Below are 24,032 nucleotides of genomic sequence, written 5' to 3' on the forward strand. Positions count from 1 at the left end.
CTTATAATTGAGATCACCAGAGGTGGAAAGTTTTTATCATACATAATCTCTTTTAACTTTTTGTGTTTTACATTTCCAAATGCATCTGTCCAAACAAATAGTGAAGCTATACCAACTTCACCCTCCTGAAAAGCATCTGTCATGTATGTTTCTATTCTGGCTATGCTGTCCATTGCACTATGACTCTTTCTATAACCTGTCTGAGACTGGGGTATTATTTGATTCATCTTTACACACCATTCTAATCTCCTTAAAATCATTTGCTCAAATATTTCGCTCATTGTGGGGAAAACTAATAGATCTGTAAGATATAGGATCTTCTGATGGTTTTCCAGGTTTGAGCATTGGGTAAATAAGTGCAATTTTCCAGGGGGTAGGATATTTCCCTTCTCTCTATATATACGTTATTACATGCTTCCAGGAATTTAGCTCGAAAAATGTCAGGAGTTTCAATCAACCCCCCGATGTGTATCTTATCATATCCCGATGTTGAACTTAAGTTGCATCTTTCAATAGCTGTCTCTAACTCAGATAATGAAAAATGTAACATTAACGACTTCCTATGTTGCGCTACGGAAGCAAGGACACATACAGGTGGATTTGGCAAAACAGTTTCTAAAGGTTTCTTCATGAATGTATTTGCAAAAATATCAGCTTTTAAAGAATCAGAAGTTACTAGTTGACCCTGGTGTTCTATTTCATATTTGCGATCGATCATCAGGTGTCATTCTCTTACTCTTCATTTTCCTTACGTACTGGTGAATCTTAAATACTGCAGTGTGATGATCTACGTTAGTCGTAAATTTTTCCCTTGCCTCTCTTTTGGTCTGTAAACATGTTCTTTTCACTATTGCTGAGCTACGTTTATATTCAATTGCAGTGCTCATTGCATAATGTCAGACCTCCACATTTTCAAATATAATACCGAACGATGTACCTAAAAATCAAGCAAACATCCTGCAAGAAAACGCGTCTATCTTGCCTTTGGCGTCTGCTTTGCCGTCCAAGCCCGGCTCCAGCATGCATACTGGGAGCTACAAAGTCCAGGCTTTAACGTAACTGCTAGTTCCTGTCAACACGCGTCTTGATTGACAGTCTTGGGTCGGTTTTCCCGTTGAATAATATGAATCATGACGAGGTATATTCACTTTATATGAAAGCCAGTAATACTGTTTGCACCAGTTTTACCCTTGTTTCTTGTTAATATTACTAAGGGGTCATAGTTAAGCACTAGAGAAGTCATTGTTAAATAACATGTGCTTATGTATATATAGCTTTTTGCTACTTATTCTTCTTTGGTTATATAATGCTTGATGTGGTATAAGCCAAGAGAAGGACCTGTAGACCTATAGAAGAAAACCTGTTAAAAAAAGATGATTCTTTGTAATTTACATAATAATTATAGCTTTCTACATGCAGCCCTGCTCTACTTTAGCCCCAACCCTGCTAATATGGAAATCTATAGCTGAAATTACATATTTTCTATTGATTCTGCCAATCTATCCCTCAACCCTTGTACCTGTTAATTGAGGCAACTGTGGCAAAACAAGAACTGGAAAAACAAGTAACAGGTGGCAGAAAACATTGGAAATATATAATTTGGGCTATATGTTTGCAAATTAGGCATGATAGAGGTGAATTTCTTGTTGTTCATATTTTGATTTAAAAATAAAATGAATATACCACTTGATGCCTTTTTGTATGTTCTTTACAAATATAATAATTGCTTATTTTGCTAGTTCAAGTTTAAGCACTTTTTGACCTTACTTAACCTAACAAATTTTGGCAGTGAAAAACATACATTATTTTGTCAAAAATGACCAAAAACACATACCTTAATTGAAAATTTGGCATCAAAGAAGAAGAAATACAGCATAATATTGTAAAATTTATTAATCCAACTTAATTGTGGAAAATCAGTGCTCATAGATTATACAACATGTAAAAAATGGATTAATAATGAAACAGTAAGTTTGAGACCAATGTTTTAAGCTTTCTTATACCCAAAAACTATTTGAGTATACTTTGGTCATTTTCAAGAGCTCAAAAACTTGTACTTGAAGCACTTATTATGTTTGTAAAAAATAAAAAAGGGCATCAAGGAGTATGTTCACTTTATTTGTAAATCAAACACATGAACAACAAAAAATTTACCAATTATTAGTATAGCTGCACAATTTTCCCCTGGGTATGTAGGCTTAGTGGAAGGTCACTTATACCTGATCATGTCCCTAATGTTTTTACTTGGTTGAAAAAAAATCCAAAGAAAGTTCCTATTGAAAAGGAAAGAGATCAAAAGTGAGATTGAATTTGTCATAGCTTGGAGGTTTGTCCCTTCAGTCTTTTTAAAGAAAACAGATTCATAATTGAAGCTTTGTTCATTTCAATCTTAGGGATAATCTACATTTGTTACACTTAATTAAATGGTTGTAAAGGGATACTTTTATTTATTTGTCTTGTTTGTTTTCTACATAATTTTTTAATCTTTAAATTGATATACATTTCTTACAAATTAATTAGTCATATCATAGTTCCACTTGCAAGTTTTGACCTACTTTGTAACCCTGGTCTCAAAATTGCATATAAATTTATTGGAGCTAGGAAACATAGAACTCCTCTCTGTTTAAAAGAAAATGGATGGACATAGGTAGGTTTTAATACACTAAAGTCCTAGGGCCATGGAAATTAAAAAAAAACAAACAATGAAGATTAACTTTAAAATTCTGGACATGACATAAATATGACATTCACAAAGAAAAACCATTCACAAAATTTTACTTTTGTGCTCAGTTGCCAACCTGAGCAATTGCCCTAAATTTTTAAACCTTGCAAAACATTCACCAGCCAATTCTTATGACCTACACTGTTGTCTGTACATCAAAAATTCATGGAAAAGGAAGGACCACCTTACTGACATTTCTTCCTTTGTACTTATATTTAATGGGTTTAAAAGAAAGCTCCTATGGCTAAGTCAGAAGCCTAGTAAAGGACCAGGTAATCCTTTAGACAGGAAGTGCAATAGGAAGCTAGGGGCCAGTCATCCTATGCTTTTGCATGTCCTTCCTGCTTACTGACCCCAGATTTCTCTAGGTAACCTGTTAAGTTTGGGCCAATTCTGGCTGAACTTACAGAGTTACATCACTGACCTTCGTCCCAAACCAAATAAACTGCTAATGCCAGAAATTAAACCTGTGCCCTTTGGATAAAGGATTCTCAACCTAGAGTGCCAGCCACTTAGGAAGGAATACAAATGTCACCAGAGAACAAAAATTATTTGGAAAAAAGAAAATATTGAAAAAAAAAAAAAAACTCAAGTCATAGTTGCTCATTGCTGTCCCACAAACAATATGTATTTCATTAAGACAAATAAATTTTTAAACAGGTATCAACAAAACTCCATCAGGGATTGTATTTACTTAAGGTACAATCAGCAATATTAATGCTTAGTTTTGTGATATTCTGGTTTTGAAATAATAAAAAAAGAGAAATTATATGTTCTACTTGTTTTCCACAACCCCATTTGAGAAAAATCATTTGTAACAACAATATACCCATGGTTGGCTCAGAATCTCTCTAAAATTCTTTAAACAGAAGGAATTTAAAAAAAAATTATACTCATCAGCAAGAAAAATATTAACATAACTCTCTAAACTTGGCACTTTTTAAGACAATTTTTAGCAAAGCAAATGCAAAACTTTAATGGTGTCCTATGTCATCTAAAAAAAAACAAACATTAAAATGTGTCAAATGAATTTTGATGTAAGATGCCTCTAATACTTTCAGTTGAATCTGTGAAATGAAGGGCCAGGTATTCCTTTACATTTTATACAATATATAAAAGAAAAACAGTTCAAATTTTTTCACAAAAGAAGAAGCTTGATGTAAAAAAATAAATATATTTTTAACAGAAAGCAACTGACATCAATGAAATCAAATAAAACAAAAATTCATGGAGAATAAATAATATAAGCCATATATTTAACCTATAATGAGGTGGCATAAAAGATTATTTTTAGAATTAGAAAAAAACAGTGTTATGACTTAAAGTTCTGCTCAATCAACAGGAGTTGTCTAAGGCCAGAATAATTAAGAACTAAGGCAAGAGAAAAAGAAACTGATAACCAAAAAAATAAGGCACCCAAAAATTTCAGGACCCTTTAGAGGGAAAAGAAGTAGAAGTAGGTACTTCAAAATACCTTCCTGGGAAATACTTTAGCCTGTAGACACATCCCTGAAAGTTTCATTTTCCTAGCCTAACCTCTTTCAAAGATAGCCAAAAGTAGCTAAAGTAAAATTTTACCCCTACTGTATCTTAAAAATCCAGTTTAAATAGCAGTCTCAACAAATATAGACTATATAAAAGGCTATAGGTATTGGCCTAATCATTCTAAATTTTTTCCAACTAATAATTATAGGATGGTTTAGAAACTAGGCCTGTTTGATATAATAACATTTGACTAACTCACCAATGTGATAGCTGCCTCCCTAAGAATCAACCTTTTTAATAACAAAAAAACTTTTCTTCTGACTCCTTATGAAGCTTAGCCTATGCAAGACAGGCCTAGAACACCAAAAACCCTTTAGATACTAAGGAATATGCATAATATTACTTACAGGTCACTGAAAAGCTAAGATTATTTCTATTATTTACAGTTTCCTTGTCTTTTCTCTAGACTTAACGATTTCACATGTTTATCCATTTAAAAAAATATATAGCATTGACGTCACAATCCTCAAATAATCTTTTTATTTGGGGGTTATAAAGTGCCAGCCCACGGACAAGTAATCTTGAGCGTTTGTGGGGATAATCCGACTAACGTCTGACGTCATATGTGTCTAAAGAAACGCTTGGATTAATCAGATTAATAATCGGACAAGTAAAGAAACGCACCCCTAGTGCTTATTTGCTTTTGCCCAAATTTCATTTTTTTCGCGAATTTTTAGCTATTTAGCCAATTTTCAAAGAACAGTCGTTTTGGAAAATGTTTGGTCAAATAAATTAGAATTCAAGCGAGAAATTTGAATATTAAAAACATTTATTTTATAAATTTAAGAGAATATAGATCAACGTACATTTAAAGAGACAAGGGAAGTCTAAATAAAATTTTCTGAATTGCTAGGCTGATGGGTAAAATTCTAGTTTCACCACTTTGCACTATCTTGGAAAGGTGTCAGGTTAGGAAAATAAAACTCAGTAAGGAATCCAAGGCCACAAACATACTCTGGGAAGGTATTGCCAAGCTTCCATGTTAATCCTCTTTCAGTTTCTCAGTCTTAGATTTTTGCATTCTTCACAGGTCATAGGCTGGCTTTCGAAACTTTTAAAAAAATACATTTTGCCTTAATTCTGAGTTATCAGTTTCCTTTTCTCTGGTTTTAGGTCTAAAAATGCAATTCCTGTTCTTTTGATAGACTTTTAAGCCATATCAATATTTTTATCAAAACTCATGAAATGTATTTGCATATCTTGAAACCTCATACATTAGGACTAAGCAAAATAGTGAAGCTGAGAACAGTTTTTATACTTTACATAAGCAGAAGATCTGTTTTGCAAGGTTTCAATTTCATAGCACAAAGGTTTTGAAGGTTGTCAAAGATTATTGCCCTCTATACAGAGAATAGAGGTGAAGAGAATAGAGACTTACTTTAGCCTTTATACCAATCCCCATGAGTTTCATTGTTTTACCTAGCATACCAACAGTGTTCTGAAATGTTTGATTTAATAATTTAGTTGTAAATATATAGTCCACATGTTCATTTAATTTAGCTAGGAAGAAATTAAATAAATCACTTGATGCTTTTTTATGCTCTTGTCAAATTCAGTAGATGCTTCTGGGGCAAATTTTGTTTTAAGCTAATAATGAGGCCCAAAAATACAGCTTATTGCCTTTCTTTAGCCTATAGTTTGTATAGCATACTATGTTTTAAATTTAAAAAATATTTTAAACTGATTAATCTAGCCTAGATATATGGTGATTAACAATGATGATTATGGTGATTAACAATTAACAATGGTGATTCTATGATGCATTTTTTTAGTGGCTTCTGACTCTCCTATAAGTTTGATTTCAAAATAATGTAATGTTATTAAGGATAATGAATATAATTAATTACCATTCCTAAATCAGCTACAAACTACAATTTTTCTCACTTGGCTAGTTTTTTAGAAGCCCCTTTTAAACTTTTGGTTATTATGGGCTGTTTTTAGCCCCATTAAGAGCTTAAGATATAATTTGCCCAAGAAGTAATCATCAAATTTGGAAAGAGCCTTAGAAAGGCATCAAGTGATGTATGCACTCTCTTACTAGCTAAATTATATGAACATATATATATATATATATATATATATATATATATATATATATATATATATATATATATATATATATATATATATATATATATATATATATACTACTACTAATAACTCACTGCAGCACCAAGCTGCCTGAGGCCAACATAGCTACGCACGCTCCTTCTCCAACCTAATCCATTTAAAGCCTCCCTCTTTACACCCTCCCAGGAAGTTCCTATTTCCTTTAAATCTTTATTTATGACATCCTTCCAACCCAGACAAGGACAACCTGCTTTCCATATAGCCCCAGACGGTTTGCCAAAAAGGATAATCTTCAGTAATCTGTCATCCTTCATCTGTAGAACATGGCCTAGCCATCTCAACCTTTCTTTCATTATAGCCCCAGAAAGTGGGACTGAACCACACTTTTTGTACAACCTACTGTTTGAAATATGGTCAGTCAGCCAGATACCCAGAACAATCTGTAGGCAATTTCTCTGGAAAACCTATAGTAAATTTTCATCTGCTTTTTGGAGTGCCCATGCTTCAGAGCCATATTTGACCACTGTCATCACTGTAGCTTCCAATATTCTAATCTTGGTTTGTAGACTTATCTTTCTATTCTTCCAAACTTTTTTTTTAACTGTGAAAAAACACCACAGGCCTTAGTTATTCTACTTTTAACATCTTCACTGCTCCCACCATCTTTACTAATAATACTACCAAGGTAACTGAAGCTCCCAACCTGATCAATCTTTTTGTTACCTAATGTCACCTGTTCATCTTTACTTATTCCTAGCCTTAGTGACTTAGTCTTCTTAACATTAATTTTCAAGCCTATTTTAGCACCCTGAACTCATAAAACCTCTAAAAATTCATTCATTTTGCTCACACTTTCATCTAATATGCTTTAATCATCAGCATAATCTAAGTCCAGGAGCGTTCTTCCTCCCCATATGATTCCATGGTCTCCAATTGCCTTTCCTGTGCTCCTTAAGACAAAGTCCATCAAAATGATCCATATAAAGGGGGATAGAACACAACTCTGCTTAACTCCTGATTTAATACTAAACCATTTGCTAACCTCATTTCCTACCTTAACGGCAGCAGTATTGTTCTTGTAAATAGCACAAATCACTTTAATGCATTTTTCAGGTATACCATATAATGACAAGACCTTTGTTAACGCTGTTCTATCAACAGAATCGAAAGCTTGCTCATAATCAATAAAACTTAGCACCAAAGGTGTTTGAAACAAAGGGACTTCTCAATTATTAACCTAAGAGTGAAAACATGGTCAACACATCCTCTACCTTTTCTAAAACTGCATTGTTCTTCCCTTAAAACTTTGTCTACAGCATGTCTCAGTCTAAAAAGTATCATATTACTCAGTAATTTGCTACCTACAGAGATGAGACTAATGCCTTGATAATTACAACACTCACTCTTGTCACCTTCTTATACAGTGGTTTAATTAAGGTTTTCCTAAAATCATTGGGTACTTCCCCTTTTTCAAAAATCATGTTCATAGTCTTCAGTAGCTTATTCCTAACCTCAAAGCCACCATATTTAAGAAACTCATTAATCATACTATCAGCACCTGGGTCCTTATTATTTTTTAATCCTTTTAGTACTGTTGCTAATTCTTCCTCACTAAACGAATCTTCCTTCACATCCAAGGTATCACAAACTTTTTCATTTTTATCTATATCTTTTCCTATATATATATATATATATATATATATATATATATATATATATATATATATATATATATATATATATATATATATATATATATATATATATATATATATATATATATATATATATATATATATATATATATATATATATATATATATATATATATATATATATATATATATATATATATATATATATATATATATATATATATATATATAGAATTTGGTGATAATATTTAGAGGCTGGCCACTTCTGAAAGAAATGAGTTAATACAATAAAACTAGGAGATTAGTGTGCAGTTGCCAATATTGATTGGGAAATGCTACAAAATCAGAAATCACATTAAAAAATTTAAAACACTTATTTGTATCTTTCCTAAAAGTCCTTCACTGATTTGCCCCCCTGATTTGCAAAACTGTAGTCTAAGTTATATTCCTATGCATTTTTTGTTATTTTGTTGATGGTGCTTCTTTGCTGTTAAATCTGTTTGAATAAAAGAGCTACCGTATGTAAGCTAGAAATAGAAAAATACATGAGAAATATAGAATCTATGCTACATATTTGCAAATTAGAGGGAGGGCAAGGGCAAAGTAAAGTCAATTGCTTTTAGAAATGACACACGTAAGTTTTACAAGTTTTTGTAAAACTCTCAGTAGCTCCAACTCTATATTGGTACCAGAAGTGTCACCATGTGTTTCCCTATTTTATGGTGTATTTGATTACAATAATGATACAAATATTATTTGAAAAGGTGATAGCCTTTGAAGAAAACATGATAATTTCATGAATAAAAACAACCTGTTTTATAAAGAAGAGTTTTACTGTTTTAGCATTTTCTCCTACCTTCAAAGAATTGGCTTACCTTAAATCACAGCTTGGAGCAAGTTAGGATTTCCATTCTTGTTATGGTCTGTGATGTCTTATCTATGAATAATTATCTTACCTGGCTGCTCTTACTGCCTGGTCGAAGATTCAGCTACCTCCCAGTAGAACAGGAACTCATGATTTAGAAACTTTGAACAATACCTTTGTTCCACGATTTTATTAATAATTTTCCAGAAGCTGTAAGAAATAAGATGAGCCTTTACACTGATAAATCAAAGCTTTATCAGCTATGCAGAGTCATCAGTTACAAGAGCTTTTATGCAGAAGACATGTATTTGCTCTCACTTTGGGCCTGCAAATGGAAGCTTGAATTTAGTTTTCAAAAGTGCAAGTCAGTACACTTTGGGAGGATGAATGTAAGGTGACAGTAGTTGGAATGGCTATTGATGAAGAATCAAAATTTAATAAACATGCACAAATGGCAGTTGCCAAAGTAACCCAGACCATTGGTATAATCAAGCATACAGAACACAGTAGATCATCCAAAGTTATCATTAAATTTTATAGAGGTCTTGTGCAACCATTGTTAGAATTTAGAATGTGTGTTTCAACATCCCTGAACAAAAGTGATCAGTGGAAAATAAAACCATTACATAGACATGGAACAAAAGTTCATATTGGCTGTTATGCAGAAGAAGCTGTCATACCTGGGTAATATATTTGTAAAAGAACACAAAAACCTATCTGGTCAATGAACCTTTCTTTTTAAGTCAATGAAAAATAAAGCAAAACTATGGCTCCAGATATAGAATGTATGTGGTTGGTTAAATTTTGGGTATGTGGCTGATCTCAAACATAAAACTAAAACCAAATATAAATGTACCTTGGTAATGTATTTGTAAAAGAACACAAAAACCTTTCTGGTTAATGGAGCTTTGTTTGAAGTCAATAAAAAATAAGGCAAAACTATGGCTCTAGATATGGAATGAATGTGGTTGGTCAAGTTTTGGGTGTGTGGCTGATCTCAAACATAAAACTAAAACCAAATATAAACATTAGAGGGTGTCTGTGCCCAGAGAACGTGTTAAATTTAATATGCAGAAGCCTGAATGGTCATGGGATCTGGGTCTAAAATCAGTGAAAAATAAAGCCAAATTTTGGCTATAGATTTGGGTTTACTACAAACGACCATGTAGCAGTGTAGTATTTCAGGTTAAACAAGAAACTAAATTAGAGTATAAAAAGTATTTATGGTCTGCAAAATCTAAAATATGTAAATTCCCATCAAGTAATTTAGATAGAAAAAAGTGGTAAATTCAGATAAAATTGATGACTCTTTGTCAACAAGTAGCCCAATTAGTCCTGCTGCTTGGTGCAAATATTATGACCAGATTTTTAACACTATAGACTATTTTGTTCATGCTACTTCTATGAGGCTTCTTATTTCTGCGCTTCCCATATCACTCTGCCACAACCAGATCCTCCCAGTTAATTTGATTTAACTGGCACAAGCTATAAAGAAGCTTAAGTATAGCTCTATTGATTGTGATGGTATAAGTGCAAAACACCTAAATGTTGATTGTCCAGCTATAGTCCAACATTTACAACTTCTGTTTCAAATGTGCTTATGCACCTCGGTTGTGCCTGAAAGTTTTTTGTGCGGAACAGTTACTTTGATCCTGAAAAAAGGAAAGATTCCAACTGAGTGTGCATCTTACAGGCCAATAACGGTTTCCTGCAATATAAGCAAAATTTTTGAGTATCTTCTCCTCCCATCAGTTAATTCTTTGGCATATTTTGGTGAAAATCAGATTGGGTTTTTAGCTGGGGTAGGTTGCCGGCAGGCCCATCAAATTTTGGCTAATGTTCTTACTGAGGCTACTAAAAAGGGATTTGAGTTACATTTATGTGCTTTGGATATCTCTAAAGCCTTTGAAACCATTACGCATTCCCAAGCTATCTTTTCCCTTTTTAGTCACAATATCAACATATCGTAATTTTTCTTCTGAGATATTGGTATTCAAATTCCTTTTTACAGATCAAAACAGATATGAGGGTGTCAGATAATAAATTCCAGTATGTCATGGGATCCGGCAAGGTGCCCTATATTTTCAAACTTAGTATATCATCTGTCCTTTCTTCTACTTGCATCCTTAATTCTGTAAATATTTCTTATCTTGCCTATGCGGATGATATTCTTTTGGTCAGTAGGACTAAAAAAGGGCTTTCTTTGTCTGTTTCAACAGTAGCATCTAAACTTCATGTGATTGGATTTTCTCTTAATCTTTCAAAGTGTGAATATCTTTTATTTAATAGTAATATCACTACTCCTCTAATCTGTGGATCTTTTTCTATCCTGTCGGTTTCTTCATTTTGGTGGCTGGGAGTAAATGTTAGTAAAACTCTAAAATCCTTATGGACTCTCACCATTGCTGATTACAAGAAGAATATCCAATTAAGTTACTCTAAAATTGTTGCTAACCTAGGTAGATACAATAGAAAGTCTCTTGCTAAATTATGTTTGATTTTTACAGATCATTTGGTTTTGTTTCTTTCTGGTATTTACCCTATTATTCATAAAAAAGATATCAGTTCAGTTTGTTCTTCTTATTTCCGTTTTTCCCGTTTTCTATTGTATCTGCCTCCATGGTACAGAAATAGGAACCTCATATCTATTTACAGTTTCCCAGATATTGGGTCAAAACTCACAAACCTTGCTGGCAAAATACCCCAGTCTACTTATAAGTATCTGGCCACCCACAGTGGCCTTACTCGTTTGCTTTAGTTTCTTGTTCTTTGTGTAGTGTTTGTTTTGTTTCTTTTATAAAAAAAGAAAAAAAAAATAAAAAAAGAGAAATTATATGTTCTACTTGTTTTCCACAACCCCATTTGAGAAAAATCATTTGTAACAACAATATACCCATGGTTGGCTCAGAATCTCTCTAAAATTCTTTAAACAGAAGGAATTTAAAAAAAAATTATACTCATCAGCAAGAAAAATATTAACATAACTCTCTAAACTTGGCACTTTTTAAGACAATTTTTAGCAAAGCAAATGCAAAACTTTAATGGTGTCCTATGTCATCTAAAAAAAAACAAACATTAAAATGTGTCAAATGAATTTGTAAAAGAACACAAAAACCTATCTGGTTAATGGAGCTTTGTTTGAAGTCAATAAAAAATAAGGCAAAACTATGGCTCTAGATATGGAATGAATGTGGTTGGTCAAGTTTTGGGTGTGTGGCTGATCTCAAACATAAAACTAAAACCAAATATAAACATTAGAGGGTGTCTGTGCCCAGAGAACGTGTTAAATTTAATATGCAGAAGCCTGAATGGTCATGGGATCTGGGTCTAAAATCAGTGAAAAATAAAGCCAAATTTTGGCTATAGATTTGGGTTTACTACAAACGACCATGTAGCAGTGTAGTATTTCAGGTTAAACAAGAAACTAAATTAGAGTATAAAAAGTATTTATGGTCTGGAAAATCTAAAATATGTAAATTCCCATCAAGTAATTTAGATAGAAAAAAGTGGTAAATTCAGATAAAATTGATGACTCTTTGTCAACAAGTAGCCCAATTAGTCCTGCTGCTTGGTGCAAATATTATGACCAGATTTTTAACACTATAGACTATTTTGTTCATGCTACTTCTATGAGGCTTCTTATTTCTGCGCTTCCCATATCACTCTGCCACAACCAGATCCTCCCAGTTAATTTGATTTAACTGGCACAAGCTATAAAGAAGCATTAGTCTAGCTGTATTGATTGTGATCGTATAAGTGCAAAACACCTAAATGTTGATTGTCCAGCTATAGTCCAACATTTACAACTTCTGTTTCAAATGTGCTTATGCACCTCGGTTGTGCCTGAAAGTTTTTTGTGCGGAACAGTTACTTCGATCCTGAAAAAAGGAAAGATTCCAACTGAGTGTGCATCTTACAGGCCAATAACGGTTTCCTGCAATATAAGCAAAATTTTTGAGTATCTTCTCCTCCCATCAGTTAATTCTTTGGCATATTTTGGTGAAAATCAGATTGGGTTTTTAGCTGGGGTAGGTTGCCGGCAGGCCCATCAAATTTTGGCTAATGTTCTTACTGAGGCTACTAAAAAGGGATTTGAGTTACATTTATGTGCTTTGGATATCTCTAAAGCCTTTGAAACCATTACGCATTCCCAAGCTATCTTTTCCCTTTTTAGTCACAATATCAACATATCGTAATTTTTCTTCTGAGATATTGGTATTCAAATTCCTTTTTACAGATCAAAACAGATATGAGGGTTTCAGATAATAAATTCCAGTATGTCATGGGATCCGGCAAGGTGCCCTATATTTTCAAACTTAGTATATCATCTGTCCTTTCTTCTACTTGCATCCTTAATTCTGTAAATATTTCTTATCTTGCCTATGCGGATGATATTCTTTTGGTCAGTAGGACTAAAAAAGGGCTTTCTTTGTCTGTTTCAACAGTAGCATCTAAACTTCATGCGATTGGACTTTCTCTTAATCTTTCAAAGTGTGAATATCTTTTATTTAATAGTAATATCACTACTCCTCTAATCTGTGGATCTTTTTCTATCCTGTCGGTTTCTTCATTTTGGTGGCTGGGAGTTAATGTTAGTAAAACTCTAAAATCCTTATGGACTCTCACCATTGCTGATTGCAAGAAGAATATCCAAAAAAGTTACTCTAAAATTGTTGCTAACCTAGGTAAATACAATAGGAAGTCTCTTGCTAAATTATATTTGGTTTTTACAGATCATTTGGTTTTGTTTCTTTCTGGTATTTACTCTATTTTTCATAAAAAAGATATCAGTTCAGTTTGTTCTTCTTATTTCCGTTTTTCCCGTTTTCTATTGTATCTGCCTCCATGGTACAGAAATAGGAACCTCATATCTATTTACAGTTTCCCAGTTATTGGGTCAAAACTCACGAAGCTTGCTGGCAAAATACCCCAGTCTACTTATAAGTATCTGGCCACCCACAGTGGCCTTACTCGTTTGCTTTAGTTTCTTGTTCTTTGTGTAGTGTTTGTTTTGTTTCTTTTATTGTTACTCCACTTTTTGTAGCTGGTCAAAAATAAATTATTATTATCATATTTGTATTATTATTATTATATTATTATTATTATTATTATTATTATTATTATTATTATTATTATTATTATTATTATTATTATTATTATTATTATTATCTATATTTTCTAAGTGAAAGAAGATGATGCTGATAGGAAAACCTTTGTTAAGTAGTGCTGTGGCATAATCATATGTCTGTAGAAGGATAGTGTTAATGATTTTTGAGATCTGAATCCATGTCAAGAAAAATTGAGGGTGTTACTGTAATATATATGATATATGTTACTGTAATAATATATGAGGGTGTTGCTGTAATATATACATACATACAAATATATATATATATATATATATATATATATATATATATATATATATATATATATATATATATATATATATATATATATATTCTAGGGATAAATCTGGAGCCTTAATGGAGTGGGGGCAGGGGTACAGCTAGGAGGGGAGGGATTGACTTCCGCCCCCCAAAATTACAAGGCATCAGCATGCAGTGTGAATGCCAATGAACTTCAGGGATATTAATTTAGCTTTCGTGTCCACATTTGTAGGCACACTGGATAATATCATTGGCTTATTTTTATATTCCCCCTCAAATCTCAAAACCTAAGCTTGGCCCCTTAGTGGGGGTGGTGTGCATTGTCAAAAAAGCAACCATAATGCTTGGAAAGCACAAAATGAGGAATCTACTGGCACTGCTTTTGTTTGTTTAACATATTTCCTTTGGAGGTGGTGAACCACTAAATATTTACCAATGATGAGTCTTGATACATGTTTCTTTTCTGAACCAGGTACAATAGAAACAAAACTGTGATATTATATGGTACTCTAGTAAACAGTCTTTTGAGATCTTGATAATACCAGAGGGAATTCTCATAGTAGCTGGCAAGATTTTGATAATACCAGACGCGATTTTGATTGCACCATGCTAGATTTTTATAATATGAGACAAGCTTTGATAGTATCAGAAAATATTTTGTTAATGTCATGTAAGATTTTGACAATACAATGCAAGATTTTGTTAGTATCTTACAAGATTTTGATGATACTATGTAGGATTTTGACAATACCAGAGAGGATGTTCTTATTATCAGACAGATTATGCAAAGTTTAAATTTTCTAAAAAATTAAAATATTCCTAAGTTTTCAATAACATAGTATTTTTTTTTTCAACTGTATTTTTGCCACTGCTCACATGTCTGACTTTAAAACATATCAAAAATGGCTATAGTGGAGAAATTGGAGAAGAACCAAAATCTGTAATGTCTTTTTCTGTAGAAATTCTTTTATATTTCCTTAATTTCAGTGTAGGTTATGTAAATTAAGATTTTCTAAAAATAAAATTATTGTTTAGTTTTCAATAGCACTGTAATTTGTTAATTTTTCAATAACTGTATTTTGCTGGTACGGCTGATATGTCTGACTCGTTAAAACAGAACAAAATGCGTATAAACAAAATTTTGAAGGATTTCTAAAGTTTTTTAAACCCCCTCCCCCTCCCTGAAAAAATCCTGGCTACAGTCCTGGAGAAATTGAAGAAGTACAAAAATATGTAATTCCTTTTTCTGCAGACAATCTTTGAAGTTTCATGGGTTTCAATGTAGATTACGCAATGTTAAATTCTCTAAAAATCAAATTTCTACAGTTTTCGATAGCACAGTAATCTGATAATTTTTTTTAATAGTTGTATTTTGCCAACACAAATGACTCGTCTGACTCATTAAAACATAACAAAAAAGTATTGAAACAAATTTTAAATTTCTGAAGCATTTTGAAAGTTGTTTTTTCAACCCCCCCCGCCCCAGAAAAACAAATCCTGGCAATAACTCTGGGCTGCAAGCTGTTTTTTGAAATTACCATAGGTTTGTTTTCGAAATATCATTTCACTATTATGACTCTTATCTCTTTCAACAATCAATAATTGTATATATATAAATTTTTTTCCTGAAAATGGCTACATTTTTTTCGGAAAATTGGTATGCTGAGATTCTCTGGCCTGAAGAAAATGAAGAATGTCACCAGTTTGTGAAAATTCGTTTAGAGCCTTACTTTCAGAAAAAACAATTATAAGTGAATTCATATTTATGAGCTCAATTCAAGTGAATAAATACGTCGTTTCCGCCTACAGAGGGGTCGTATTGTTCTTAATATCTATGACTGATGCAAAATTAAACAAAAATATAGCTAGGTATAAAATACTAAATTTAATGAGTCTATTTACAAAAGATTTTGCTAATGAGTATTTACAAAAGGCGTTTTCAGCAGTTTTATAATTCATAGAGGAAAAAAAACGTAAATTCACAATTGTTCAAAATGAAAAAACTGGACCATCAAATGAGACAAGATCAAGAGGTGAATCTGAAAAATGTAAATTCACAATGGGTGAAAATGACCAGCCGAGACCATCGAATGTGACAAGACCAATCGGAGCAGCTAAGGAAGAGTATGACAAAATGTGTGAAGAGCGTGACTATATGTCTGAAGTAATGATAAACGAAAATGAAACACAAAAAATGTGCATAAGGAATACTTGCAAAAACGACAATTGCACCGAGTCAAAAATGAAAGTAAAGAACAAAGAAATATGCAGTTAAATGATAAGCTACTGTGAAAATTTGCCTACAACAAGTCAAAAATGAAAGGGAATAACAAAGAAATATGCGCTTGCAAGACATGCGACTACGAGGATCAGAGGAAATCCAAAATGAAAGTGAAGAACTGAAAATATGCCGCTACAAGATATATGACAGCAAGAATCAGAACTTGTCAAAAATGAAAGCGAATAACAAAGAATTGTGCTGTTAGGAGACAGGTGACAGCAAGAATCAGAACGAATTAAAAATGAACATGAAGGACAAATAAATATTACGCTAGAAAAAAAGACTTCTAGCTAGAAAAAAGACTTCTAGCTAGAAAAAAGACAAAAAACATAGCAATCTTCTATGCCATCAAACTGTTACTCCTAACCCAGTACAAACCTACAAAGATGCCATAAACTAAGCAAGTGTTAATTCCAAGTTATTGGAACTCTTCAATGTTGTATGTACTCACTGTAGAGCCCTTCCTCACTGTGGAGTAGCAAACAAAGGTGACTCATTTGTAGGTTGCTGATTGCTTGTTGGAATTACATTGCCACATCCTAATTTCCAAATGAATTGGTTTAGATTTTTTTAGGGCGGTACTTACTCTCTAAAGGGTACCACAAACAAATGAGAAATTTGGACTCATGTTTCGCTTTACCTTCATGTAACGTAAGCGTTAATTGAACTATCAGTAGTTGTAATATTTTCAGCTTCAAAGCAATTGAATGAACTTATTACAAAATCAGTTTGGCAGCCCATCCATTACAAACCCCTGAGTGTGTTTCTGAATCACTTTATGTGAATAAAATTTACTTTTTTTGGAAAAGTAAAAATTTCGCGAGACACAAACAACTACGGTATGCCATAGGTCACATGTGAGCAGATGAGGATGATGCAAATCAACCTGCTGCTTCACAGAGCCAAAAAGCTAGTTAAAAGAAAAGTGAAAATGAGTATCAATACATAAAAGCCTGCCACATGGCCGTGCCAGGGACTTGCAGCAAAGCAAAGGCCCTATCCTTGTGTGGTATACTAGATTAATGCATTAAGGTGGTTAGTGTTGTGTACAAAAGTAAAATTGTTGCAGTTAAAGTAGGAGATCAGGTTAGTTTTTATCAATCAGGTTATATCAAATCAGGAGTTGGGCAGGTGGATCATTTTGGTGGACTTTGTCCTAAGGAACACAGCAAAGACGATGAGAGAAGTAAAACGCGCCTGGACTTAGAGAAGGGATATGAATGAACTTTAAGAGGTTTTGTGAGTTCAGGGTGCAAGAATTGGTTTGAAAATTAACGTTAAGAAGACTCAATTTGCTAAGACTAGGAATAATTGAAGGTGAAAAGGTGATTTCGCGTAGCGAGAAGATCGGTCAAGTGGACAGCTTTGCGCACCTAGGTAGCATTGTTATTAAAAACGCTGGATGCAGTCAAGACGTTAAAAGCAGAATATACAAGGCCCAGGTGAAAAAAAAGTTAAAAAAAGTTTGGAAGAAAAGGAAGATAAGTATGCAAACCGAGATGTCAGGTTTAGTTCTGGCACTGGTCAGTTCAAAGTGGTCAGGTTTAGTTCTGAAGCGTGGGCGTTCCGAAAAACGGAGGAGGATTTGCTAGATGTTTTCCAAAAAAATTGCCTATGGTTTGTTTTGGGTACCCGATTGACTGGCGTTATCTCAAACAGTAAGCTGTATGGAAAATTTGGTTTAATCCCGGTTTCTAGAGCTATAATGAGCTATAATGAGACAAATATGGAAATGGCTTGGCCACGTTCTGTGGATGAAGGATGATAGATTGCCAAAGATTGTTCTTGATGGTCAACCGTCTTGGGCCAGACAAAAAGTAGGTCGTCCCTGGATGGGATAAGAGAATGTTGTAAAGAAAGATTGAAGGTAAATGGAATGTCCTGGGAGTATGTAAAGAGGGATGCTTCGAATAGATTGGGATACAGGAGGAGTGTGCGTAGCTGTGTGGGCATCATGCCGCTTGGTGCCGCTTGGTGCCGCTGTGTGTTTTAAGCTGTAATAATAGCAGTAAATTATTGTTAAATCTTGTCACCTTGAGGTGACCAGGATCCATCCTTTTTGGATTTTGTAACTTTAAGTGATCGCGAATCTGCTACTACTAACTAGCCTTCACACCACTATACTTCAGAGGACCAATGGTCCATTGCAGTGAAGTATATATATACATATATATATATATATATATATATATATATATATATATATATATATATATATATATATATATATATATATATATATATATATATATATATATATAATCATGATCAAGCTTCATATAAAAACTTAATGAAGGTTTTGAATAGGCTATAGGCCAAGCTCTAAAATCTACTGGATTGAAAAGTAAATTTATATAAAGGGGTAATTTACCCCTCTAAAAAAGAAGCAGATCAAAAAATCCCTTTGAAACTTGAATGATTCTCTCCCTCCCCTCATCCACCATAAGAAAAGAAAATATTCCGTTGGATCACCTTTCTTTATTTCTCTTAATTTTATTCTATTACACTTAGTAGGAGGTTAGGGGGTACACGTCCCCTCTATTGTTTGCTTGTTTTAAGCTTTAACGACTTTTTTTGTAAGAAAGGTATATTTTATACTATTCAATATTAAAAAGCCTCAGCGTTATTGAATACTACTGTCACAATTATAAGTAATTGACGTTTATTTTGTTTTATCTTATAGAAGGATTAACATGACTGAAGGTTTAACAAATTTGGAAGCTGAAGCTTGGAAAAGGAAGGAGAGGCTGAAATCTCTTAAAAGTGGGAACACTAATCGTAATAGTGACGATTCAACAAATCTATCTAGCCTACCCAGGTTTGCTTTTTTTACTGTTTAATCGCTCATTTGTATCTATATAGTAGGTTTATTACCATTAAGAAAATAATAGGTGTGATGTATGTCTGCAATGCACATGACGAAATCCACAAACCTCTTGAAAAATTAAGCATAGGAAAGTAAAAAAGAATTGTTGAGAATGTTGTCTTCTGCCGTGGTCGTTGTTTATTTTTATCAAATTGTTTTCAAAAGTTTCAATCAAAATACAGTTTTTCTCAGTGCTTTTCTGCTCTTTTAGCATATTAATCAGTAGGCCATTTACTGAAACTTTCCATAGGAAAAAAAAACCTGTCCCCCTCTTGGCTATAGAGGTAATTGAAAACAAGCCAATCTAGGTTTTATCTTCCATAACTTGGCAGAGTGACAGATTCTGGAAATATAGTTTTTCTTCCTCTGTACTGTGTCCTTTATTAATGATGCTTCTTCTCAGAGATTTGCAAGTAATAAGTTAAAAAAAATCTTATCCCCCGACCTTTTTCTTATCCCCCGACCTTTTAGGACTATTGCGTTAATACTGAGCCGGAATGTTTACAGCCTCTGAATACGTTGAGCCGATAATAATGTGCATTCGTATTAAGCTTTAATTTTTGTATGAATGTTTATTTCTGTTGGTACAGGTTGCAAGAGCTTTGTTGTTTGATGCAAAACGAAAAAATAAAAAAAATAATTAAGAAAACCGAAAGAATCGGGGCGGTTTTCCACAAAGCTGTTATCAGTGCTCAATTACAGAAAAAAAATAATCAACTAACCTTTTGAAGTGAAACCAAACAAAATTGAAGACAAAATGAAAAAACAAAACAAAAAGAAACAAAAAGTCGGAACAAATGAAAGATTATTCATAAATTAGATCAGGCAGAATTTTGTCCCTAGCAATTAACTTTGCTTGTCAAAAATCTGAATTTCACTAATAGTCAAAGGATCTTGGTTTAAAATTAAAAAGAATATTACTCGATTTACTTGTATTAAAATTTCTCAAATTGTGTTTATAGGAATATCCCCATATCTATATTTAAATTGAGATCTTGACTTGTGTATTTTGTAATTTCAATGGCTTCGCTGAAAGTAATTGGAGTAAACCATTTGGTGTGACAATTTGTCTCGTGAAAAAGAACTAAATAATCGAGTGTTCAAAACTGTAGAGGGCAGAAGCAGAGTCAAATTCAATATTTCCACTTTAAGTTCTCGGATATTTATCTATTGAAAGATTGTGTTGGTGTAGTCTTTCTCCCAACTGTTGACAAATTCTACTAATGTAATACTTCCCACAAGAATAAGGGACTCTAAAAGCCCTTCAAAGTGCAGTTCAGTGTTATCTTTCCATGAATTGGAAAAGACATGATTGTGTTTCTTTAAGAATTTTCCAAGTTTATCAATGAGTCCCGGAATCTATGGTCAAATAGTAAAATTTTCACTTGTAGTCGTATAAACCTTGGAAGAGGCTCATTTGATTAGACAATAAAAGTTTTAGATCCCTTATTTAGAGACAAAATTTATCAGAAAGCACCTAACCTCTCACCCCCTTTTTTCCACAAATTGACTGAAAAAAATGGGACGAGTTCATAATTTTCTTGTTGTACTTATTGAATCTTCTGTACATAGTATCCTAAATAAAATTAACGGGGTAACCATTATAGAACAAAATATCTTTAATGCGATTATAATTTAGGGACTACATTATTTTGTGAACAGATTTTATTAACTCGATTGACTAGAGATAGCGACGCCTCCTTTCACGGAAGGGGAGGTGGTTCAACGATAAATACAAATAAAGATCGTTGTGATACGTTTCATATAGACAGAATCCTCTGAATCCTCCACCTCCAAAGTAAATTGAATATTCATTGATAAACTTGGGAAGATTACACAAAACATAATTCTTCCATTTCTTTTAAAAATAAGCTAAAGGATAGACGTTTTTTTTTCAATTCCGGGAAAGATATAACTGGTCTTGTGCTTGGGAATGGCTTTTCCAGAACCCCGTGTTCTAGTGGGAAGTTTTACATTAGCAAAACCAGACAAAAATTGAGAGAAAGTATACACGAGCACAAGCTTGCACCAAATAAATATCCAAAGTCTAAATTGGAAATGGTGAATTTGACTCTGCTTTTGCCCTCCACGCTTATGAACATACAGATTTTTAGTTCCTTTTAATGACACCATTTTCATTTTCTCTTCATTTTCTCAATTATTTCTACTTTTTTCGTTTTTCATCTAACGTCATTTATAGTGAGTGTGGTCTTAGAATGTGCTTAAGAGGTTTGTTAGTGATGCCGATAGCTTCAAATTTTTGAAACCTCATTTGGCTAATGTGATAATGCATATTCAATGCTAAATGTGGACGAAGAACAGAGATAACATCTAAAATAATGTATAAGGCCTAAGCGATGAAAAAAACAATATTTAAATATATGATTAAAACTACTGCGATTGAGCACCACAGAAGTATTTTTATACACAATTGCCAGTTACTTTAAAGAGAACATAGAAGCGATTGGATAAAATAAAAGAAAACGATTATAAATTGAAAGATATTTCCAATGGTTTCTCTAGCCCATAGTGTCAACCCTTTACCGTTAGAAATGGCTGTGGCATCATCAAATTATACCTAATGGTCAGGGGTTCATCATTATGATTGCTGAAGTTTAATGATCGGTGGTGGAAAATTCGCTCTGCCAAAGCTGAAACGAAAGTTTCTGTGGTCTATGGTTTCACTCTTGCTTTTGTGGGATCTTCTGAATCGTAGCTTTGTTGGGACCCTGAGAGTCGGTATTTAGTAGCTGAAGGCATGGAAATTGATTCGTGTGTCTCATCTTCAGTTATGATGACACAGAATAATGTTTTTTCACAACTTGAAAGAGCAAAATTTGTGTTAACACAGCAAAGAGCGAAATCAAAGCTCAGTACAACCAGAAATTAGCTCAAACAAGATGTGCTATATTTATTTGTTGTAATTTATACTTATAGTATCCATTTCTGCTCATTTTAACTTTGAGATCTATCATAATCTGCTTTCTACCCATTTTGAGTCTTAATTTTGTTATTTACTTTTTTTTAGGAGTATTTTGTTTTTTGAAGTTAAGTTTCAGTCCCTACAGTGTTTTGATATAATGGAAATAGGAATGTATACATCTAAGTTTAATTCTCTCTTGTGATATTGCAGACATGCCATTTTGACAACCAGAATCCATATGGTGCCTTTTGATTTAGTTCAGCATTTCCTGAAAGTTTCAACTTTATAATCTTAGCTGTTTCTGAGATATTGCAGCTACGCCCATTTAAAACTAGGATGCACATACTGTCTTAAAATTCAATATGCAGCTCAGAATTATCTGAAGGCTTCAACTTGATACCCTTCCTTCACTGTTCTGGAAATATTGAAGATATGCTGTTTTGATAACCTGGATGCATATAGCATCTTTTGATTTTGACTAACATCCTCATTAGTATTATCTGACAGTTCAAGAATGAGATCAATATGGATTTGCGCATAGACGACTTTTTGACTACTTGGGTGCCGCCCAGTGTGTTTTGATTTAGTGCAATATCCCCCTTAATCATCCCTGAATTTTTCAACTCATTAACCGTAGCCATTCGTAAGATATTGCAGATAAGCCATTTTGACAACTTGGATCCACTATGCCATTTTCAAAATCAAGATGCAGTTAGACTCTCTTGGTTTAGTTCAATATTCCTGGTCGCAGTTGCAGAAGTAGCAATAGTATTTGCAGTGACAGTTGCAATTGTAGAAGTAGTACGAGCACTCGTAGTAGTAGTCACAGTCGCAACTAGTAGCAGATATAGTTACAATTTGTCGCAAAGTGCCATACTCGCTGTCGCAACTAGCCGAGTTGCATTTGCATTCACAGTCGCAATTAGTTGTAGTCGTATTTATGAATTTTAGCAGTTACAAGCAGTCGTAGTCGCCAGTATTCGCAGTCCTAAGTAGCCACAGTCGCTAGTAGTCATAACTGCAGTCGCAGTTACAGTTGAAGTCACAGTAGCGGCAGCTGAGAAAGTTTCAAGTTAATGCCGTTACTTTTTTATAGACATTGCAGATACGCCATTTTGATAACCTGATACGTAAAGCGTCTTTTGATTTGGTTCAACACACCCCTCAGCATTCCCCGAAATTTCAGCTCAGTGCTTATAGTTTTTTTGGACAAATCCAGCATAAAATGCCCCTCCCCTTTCCCGATCTTTCATATAAAAAGTGGGGAAAGTGCATTATTTATATTCCTTGCCCGGGAAGCTATGGCGGGTCAGGCATCCCCGGAGCCATAGTTGTTGGATCTTTCGACTATCTTGAATAAAATGATTTTTCAAAATTTCTATTTGTGTGGGGGGGGGCAGCAAAAAGGGCAATAAGTGGATTGGTTAACCTCCGATCGCTCTTCAACATCCTGAAAGTTTCAAAACCTTCAGTCGTTCCTTTGATGTTGCTAATATGCCCAAACAATGACCATCCTGCCCATAGTGTATTATTATTTTGTTTGACATCCACCTCAACATTTCCTGAAAGTTTCACCTTAATACCCTAAACCTCCTTGGAGAAACAGGATCAAACATGACCCAATTTCTCAACAACAAACCTTATACATAAACAAAGGGTAACTTTGATAACACAGTCTTTGTCAAAGGAGCTTTGGGGGGGGGGGTCATCCCAGG

General features: G+C 33.5%; 1 protein-coding gene across 2 annotated transcripts in view; it reads left to right on the forward strand.

Moving 5' to 3' along the window:
• The first annotated feature begins 5,004 nt into the window (after nt 1–5,004).
• The window catches only part of LOC136038038 (coiled-coil domain-containing protein 12-like), a 30,735-nt gene continuing 11,707 nt past the window's right edge, over nt 5,005–24,032 (forward strand). Inside the window, exons 1-2 of one of the 2 annotated variants that reach the window (XM_065720984.1) lie at nt 5,005–5,086; nt 19,210–19,346. In XM_065720984.1, the coding sequence (XP_065577056.1) occupies nt 19,222–19,346 (125 nt within the window). In that variant the 5' untranslated portion in view covers nt 5,005–5,086; nt 19,210–19,221. Of the gene's footprint in view, nt 5,087–5,107; nt 5,129–19,209; nt 19,347–24,032 lie in introns of those variants that run through there. The other variant, XM_065720985.1, reaches the window with a different exon arrangement.

The sequence above is a fragment of the Artemia franciscana genome, chromosome 17 (genome assembly GCF_032884065.1).
Source record: "Artemia franciscana chromosome 17, ASM3288406v1, whole genome shotgun sequence".
Classification (NCBI taxonomy): domain Eukaryota; kingdom Metazoa; phylum Arthropoda; class Branchiopoda; order Anostraca; family Artemiidae; genus Artemia; species Artemia franciscana.